At 37.0% G+C, this 7,596-nt stretch overlaps 1 protein-coding gene across 1 annotated transcript; it reads right to left on the minus strand.

Moving 5' to 3' along the window:
* Positions 1-225: 225 nt before the first annotated feature.
* On the minus strand, positions 226-6,536 carry LOC134329581 (cyclic nucleotide-gated channel cone photoreceptor subunit alpha). The gene is made up of 6 exons (XM_063010863.1): positions 6,481-6,536; positions 3,495-3,563; positions 3,267-3,401; positions 3,049-3,150; positions 1,685-1,791; positions 226-1,592 (listed from the first exon to the last, which is right to left on the minus strand). Exons 1-6 carry the CDS (start codon positions 6,534-6,536, stop codon positions 226-228), a joined length of 1,836 nt encoding a protein of 611 aa, XP_062866933.1.
* Between the last annotated feature and the right edge of the window lie 1,060 nt (positions 6,537-7,596).

Raw genomic sequence — 7,596 nt, forward strand, 5'->3', positions numbered from 1 at the left:
TTTCTTTGGAATGTGTTGCAGGACTGAAATGCAGGAATGGATGTTTATTAATACAGTAAATGAAATTAAGTTAAGCAGGTAAAACATGAAATATTTCAGGTTCAAACTGTCTGCAATCAAATAAAAGTCAAAGTAAATGTAAGGAAGTTGTAATTAGAAGATGTGTCCACATTATTTTGTGTTACATTCACATTTAAATAGCATTCTGTATGCCTAAAGTATGTATTAATCATCATCTTGTTTCACCTCCCACAGTGGTTTAACTCTAGCTTCCATGTTGCTGATCCTCTGTTTGATCTTACCCTGACTAGCTGCCCACTTTGTTAATAAATGCATAAATTTGGTCTGCATCACCTCTAGATTCGTCTCCAGCATGGTTACCTTGTCCTCCATGTCTTTAGCATCTACCTGTTTGGCCACTGACTCGTCAATCAAGCCATCCTTCATCAAAATAGCCCTACCCTTTTCCTCCAGAACCGTCTTTGCATCTGGATACTCAGTAAGGGCCTCCATGAGATCGTCTTTGGAAAGAGCGAAGAGGTCTGAATATCCAACGCTGCGGATGTTCGCAGTTCGCCGATTCCCAGCTTTACTACCTTTAATGCCTAAAATGCTGATCTCACCAAAGTAGGCACCATCACCGAGTACGACAAACTGTGTCACGCCATCATCTGCTACCACAGCCAGTTTACCTTCTTTAATTATATACATTTCACGACCAATGTCACCCTTCTTGCAGATATAGTCTCCAGGGCTGAAGACCTGCGGTTGAAGCTTGAGCACTAGCTCGATGAGCAGTCCTGCCTCACAGTCCTGAAAGATGCGCACCTTCCTCAGTGTTTCCAAATGCACATTGATGGCAATCTCTGCTTTAAGCTTATCCGGAAGGTACTTAAGTACTTCTTTTTCATCGCAGGTCTTTTCCTCTGTCCAGAGGTAGTCGAACCACTTAACAACACGAGCCTCTAAATCTTTACTGACTTTACGGAACTGCATGTACTGCTTAATCGAGTCAATCTTGGCTTGGAATAAAGCTCGTGAGGCATTCATGTTGGAGATCATGGCACCAACGTTACCAACAATGGTGGCAAAAATGAGTACGCCAATGAGAAAATCAGCAACAACGAACAAATACTCAACATCCCGAACGGGAGGTGGGGTCTCTCCGATGGTGGTCAGGGTGAGCGTGGACCAGTACAGGCAGTAGATGTACTTCCTTGCCAGACGCCCATACTCAGGATCAGTGATGTCAGGGTAGACCCAGGCATCTGTCCCAAAGCCAAGTGTTTTAGAGATAGCAAAAAAGATGCAAGCATTCCAGTGGATGATAATTATGATGTAAAGTACTAGGTTGCCGATACGAAAGATGTTGGGGAAGTTGGTTCTTGTCTCAGTCCTGTCAAAGAACTCAAAGAGGCGGGACAGTTTGAGAAGGCGATTAAATCTCAGTTCAGGATTGTCGAGGCCCACTTTCAGCATTATTAAATCTGTCGGGATCATGCTTATAAGGTCACATTTAAATTGTGGTGTCTTTTTGTAGTGCTCCCATAACGTCTTAGCGTCTTTAACCAGCAAGCCTTGCTCCAGAAAACCTTGTAAAACAATAATATTTGCCTTAGAAAGATGTGAATAGTTTACATAAGGAAAAAGTAGAATAATAGTATGCATAAATACACTTTTATACCTGTTCTTGATCTCACAAATGTGTCAATGTAGTAGATGACATCTGAAGTATAGTCCAGTGCTGCCCATATCTTATAGTAATTACTTTGCAGCTCATTGAAACAGGATCTAAAACAAAATAATTACATTTTCAATGACTTACTTACTTACATTTATCTGAAGCAGCTTCCAATTATGTCTGTATACAGTGCAAGTAATTGAGGGTTAAAGGTCTTGCTTAAGGGCCCAACAGTGGAAACCTGGCATTGGTGGGGCTTGAACCAGTGACTTTCCGATTACTAGTCCAGTACCTTAACCATTTTACTTATTTAATTGTTTCAGATCATTAGAGAAAATGTGATATAAGCCAAAAAAAAACAAAGCATTCTACAACCCCAAATCAGAAAAAGTTGGGATGCATGGAAAATGCAATGCAGAGTTTCTTACATTTACTTTGACTTATTTATTTGCAGACAGGATGAACCTGAGATATTTCATGTTTTTTCCGCTCAACTTCATTTCATTTATTAATAAACCTTCTTCTGAGTGCAGAGAAGTTGACGTCGTTTCTGGACATAGTAAATAGTAAAGTATTAAGTATCATTTGTGCATGTAACTCCGTATTGTAGTGCTTGACAAAAGTTTGCCAAAGTAATCCCTCACCCTTGTGGTTGTATCAGCTATTGTTGAGTGGCGGTTCTTGATGCAGTGCCATCTGAGGGACCGAAGATCACGGGAGTTCAGCTTAAGCTTGCGCCCTTGGCAATTACGCACTGAAATCCTTGAATCTTTTAATGATATTATACACTGTAGAGGGAGATATATGCAAATTCCTTCCAATCTTTCTTTGAGGTTCATTGTTTTTAAACATTTCAATCATTTTCTCACACATTTGTTGACAAACTGAAGATCCTCTGATCCCCTTTGCTCATCAAAGACTCAGCCTTACCTGGATGCTGCTTTTGTACCAAACCATGATTACAATCACCTGTTGACATCACCTGTTTGGAATTGCATCATTATTTAGTTTTTTCACCTCATTACTAGCACTAAATTGCCCCTGTCCCAAATTTTTTTGGAATGTGTTGCAGGACTGAAATGCAGGAATGGAGGTATATTAAGTTGAGCAGACAAAACATGAAATATCCTGTCTGCAATCAAATAAACGTCAAAGTAAATGTAAGGAACACTGCATTTTTATTTTATTTGCAATTTCCACACTGTCCCAACTTTTACTGATTGGGGTTGTACAATATACAATGCATTTCAAGTTTTTATTATCTAAAGTTTGTGTGAAAGTATGTCCAAACAATATTTGTAATAGTACTATATTGGATGATACTATCAGGTATTGTTGCTTGTTTTTGCAATGTTTGCAGTACTCACCTGGTCACAAGCATCATTAAATTGTAGAAAGTCGGTACAGCAACAATTGTAAGCCAGTGGTAGTACAAATCTGTTGCTGGGTCCATGATCCAATATTCTTTTCTGAAACAAATTGTTAACATATTTAGTGTTTTCTGTCCATGATGGTCCTACATCATAAATATAAATAAAGTAAAATGTGATATAATCTTGGTTTTTCATACTCCACCCATACTTACGGTTTTTCCTCTTTCTTCTTGTCATCTTTTTTATCATCTTTCTTTTCCTCTTTCTTCTCATCCTTTTTTCCATCTTTGTCTTTATTTCCATCATCTTTTTTGTCATCTTTCTTTATCTCCTTGTTACCTTTTTTACTTTATAAATGGATTTTATATAGATTACAGTATCACAATAACATTTCTAACACAGTGAAGAGCATTCATGATTTTAGTGTTTTTCTCACTTACTCATCTGTGTTGTTGCAGTTGTTCATATTCAGGGTAGCAATGGGCCAGTTGCTGGTTTTTATTTTAAAGCTGCAAATGTCATGTGAAAAAATAGTATTATTGAATAGAAATTAACATATTGAATTCAACATGTTTTAAATCAACTTGTTCAAATTATTCAAATCTAGAACCTTTTATTTTCTTCTCATGAGAAATTACAGCATAACCATTTGACCTCCACAGGATGAATTTCTGTTTAAGAAATCACATTAAATATAATCAAATATATTGGGAAAAGTAGGTCTGTCGGTCCTGGATTCTGTAAGGGTGCTTTGAGACAATGTCTACTGACTTGGAGTGATGCTAGACCTGTAAAAGCCATATAAATAATCTGTGCATATTTTCACCATCTGTTTTTCAGCTTTCCATAGGACAACTGTGTGATGGCTGTTTTTTTAAGATCTAGGAGTCATCTACAACAGCGGTCCCCAACCTTTTTTGCACCACGGACCAGTTTCATATAATACATAATTTCACGGACCAACGGGGGTGGGGGGATTTAAAATAGAATAACTATAGTGGAACTATAATGGAAAATCGGTGTGAATCACGTTTCCACTATGTGATGGTCCATTCTAGATGCCTCAGAAGGCTAACATAAGGCTTCTTTTTTTGCACAGTAAAGTTTTAAGTGGCATTTGTGCATGTAACTCTGTATTGTAGTGCTTGACTATTTTGCCAAAGTAATCCCTCACCCATGTGGTTATATCAGCTGTTGTTGAGTGGTGGTTCTTGATACAGTGCCGTCTGAGGGGTCGAAGATCAAGGGCATTCAGTTTCAGCTTGTGCCCTTGGCCTTTACGCACTGAAATTCCTTCTGATACCTTGAATCGTTTAATGAAATTAGGCACTAATAATTGCAATAATTTGCCTGCAATCAAATAAAAGTCAAAGTAAATGTAAGGAACACTGCATTTTACATACTGTCCCTTTCTGATTTGGGGTTGTATATATAATGTGACACAGACAGATCTGTTACACAGTACATCAAGTTCTTTTCTAATAAAAGACATAATAGATATACATAAACACTGAGAACCACCCATGTTGTATCAAGCATCTATAAATACACAGTAAAGCCTATCTTAATCTGGTCTGTTCCTTATCTTGGTAAATCTCAGCTTGTTCTATTCCAGGTAAGGTAAGCTGTGCTAGTATAGAAACAGTCTGTACTCTACTGTTTACATTCTATTTTGGAAATGGGTATAACTTTATGTATGGTGTTCAAATAATTCTTCCAAAACATAAAATATCTTGTATTACAAATATATTGTAAAGTATATATCAAAGACTTCTTATAATGAATCCTCAACCAAATCAAACCTTACATCTCACTCAACACCCAGATATCCAAACTGAAGCTCTGTCTTATTTTGGCACATTGTCCCCAGAACTGTTCAAGAAGAATATTTTTTAACATTTTGGATTAAATAGCTCTAAACAATGTTGTTTTAATATTAATAATATTCACATACATATTTGAAATGCATTACAATGTTTAATGTAAATATTGTAATTAACAAATTACATGTACTTTACTTGATGTTTTACTTTGCTTTTTTTGCTTTTACCCCCATTTAATCCTTTTTTTGTAATTTTCAATTCCCTATTATAATTTCTCTGCCAGAGTGAATGGAGGATAATGCTATGCCTTATGTATGTTTCTCCACTACTCAGGGTGGCATGGTGGCTAGCGCTGTCACCTCACAGCAAGAAGGTCCTGGGTTTGATCTGGGTCCTTTCTATGTGGAGTTTGCATGTTCTCCCTGTGTCTGCATGGGTTTCCTCTGGGAGCCCCAGTTTCCTCCCACAATCCACAGACATGAAAGTGAGGTGAATTGGAGATACAAAATTGTCCATGACTGTGTTTGACAAACTTGTGAACTGATGATCTTGTGTAATGAGTGACTACCGTTTCTGTCATGAATGTAACCAAAGTGTGTGGAACATGACGTAAAATCCTAATAAATAAATAAATTCTCTACTACTCATGTCAGCACCTTAACCAGACATGAGGAGTCGCTGTTACAGTGGCAATGAGGAGAAACTCCATACAACCTTCCCTCCCTCAGAAACGCCCAACAATGTCTGTTGAGTAGCTGCTGGAACTAAAATTTCCAATAACTCTCTGCAAAATTTATAGATTTTACAAAACTTTACTGGCAACTCTGTTTTGAGGAAACTATTGTGCATTACATATAAGAAAATAGATCAATAGAGGATAAAGGATCCATAAAGAAATGGTTTGATGAATTTAACGAGGAGGAACTCAAGTGACCTACACAGAGCCCTAACCTCAATCCCACTAAAAACATTTAAAATGAATTGGAACCCCAAGCCTTCTTGTCTAATACTTTACAAATTATGTTTTAACTGAATGAGCACAAAACATGTTATCTCAAGCCTTCCCAGATGAGTAGAGGCTGTTCTAACTGCAAAGGGGATATTTCCATATTAATTCACATGCTTTTGGAATAGGATGGCCAACAAGCATATGGACAGGTGACAGCTTATAAATGTACACACTAACCTTTTTAGGGTACTGCATTCTGCTTAAAACTCTAAGATATTACATGTATTCATTTATTAATGAAAAATGTATTTATCATACAACCTGACCTGGTCAGGGTCTCATTGAATGCGAAGCCATCCAGAACCACTGAGACACTTATAATTTTAGTTTCAGTTGTTATTACTTGACAAGTCTGTTAGAATCAAACTTATTAAGCTTATATATTTTATTATTTAATTTATGCTAATTTGTTTTCTGCCTACTGAAAAGATTCAAGCAATTTATGGTCAGAAATGTAAAGATTTTTATCCTAAAATCACTGCCATTAAGGGTATTAATTACGCGCACCTGTTTTGTACTAATACGCGCGCAAACAAACGCAGTAAACACTTAAAATATATCATCAAACTATTTAAATAATGTCCAAAAACTTACCAGGCTGGACAGAAAACAGAAGTTCCTTTTGTACAGCAGCTAAACAAAGATTTCATTCAGTCTCGATAGAATCCGACTCCAGGTCGCACGCGTGCGTTAATACGCATGATTTGGTTTTACATTCCACCGCCTTCCCAACCAAAGGAGTCCAAATAATTTCAGGTTTAATATGTCTTTACAAAATCAGATTTTCTTTTGTTGTGATCTTCTGCCAAGTCTGAGGTGAATGTGTTCAACGTGTCTGTTCCCTGTACTGATGTACTGTGCTCGAACCACTATCAAGAGAAGCCAGTCTGAGCTCAGACTGATCACATGTACAGTACAGTCAACATGAGTGTTAATAGCAACATACATTAACATAGACATTATAACATAACATCTGGCAGTTTTGCTGTTCTATAAATAATTAAATAGTAAATGTAAATGTAAATAATAGTTTACAGCTTAATTAAATGCTGACTAAACCCTTGCAAAAGTGGCAAAGTGGTAAAACTACAATGTACTTAATAAATCTAGTCATACATGTGCATATACAAAAACAGGAAAGGCAGAGGGTTAAGGACCTTGCTCGAGGGCCCAACAGTGTCAACCTGGCAGTGGTGGGGCTTGAACCAGCAACCTTTGGATTACTAGTCCAGTACCTTAACCATTAGGCCACAACTGTCCCACAAATTCTGCCTAAATATTTGCAAAAGAGGTAAAGTGGTAAACTACAGTGTTAACTATAAAGTTATGGATCTCCTTATATTTTTTTATTACTTTAATTTATCCTAATTTGTTTCCAGTCTACAGAGTTTGCATTCCAACTTTTATTTTTAATACATTAATTACAGTCCAGTGCATCACTTAAGATTGTTGCAATGTTGCTTTCAGCTGCAAACCAGCTATGATCAATTCAGAATAGATCTAATCATGGAAAAAGATAAAATTGGCTATTATTAACACATATTGTTGTTTTTGTATTTTGTACATTGTGCTATTTTGGCTGTTTTACAATCTGTACAAAGACCATAGCTATGAACTGGACATTGGAGGGGACCTAATGTGGGAGGGAGGTGTTCTGGCCATCCTGCTATATCAACAACTGATGGGAACACTGATGGATCCTAATATCAT

This window comes from Trichomycterus rosablanca, chromosome 15 (assembly GCF_030014385.1).
Source record: "Trichomycterus rosablanca isolate fTriRos1 chromosome 15, fTriRos1.hap1, whole genome shotgun sequence".
NCBI lineage: Eukaryota > Metazoa > Chordata > Actinopteri > Siluriformes > Trichomycteridae > Trichomycterus > Trichomycterus rosablanca.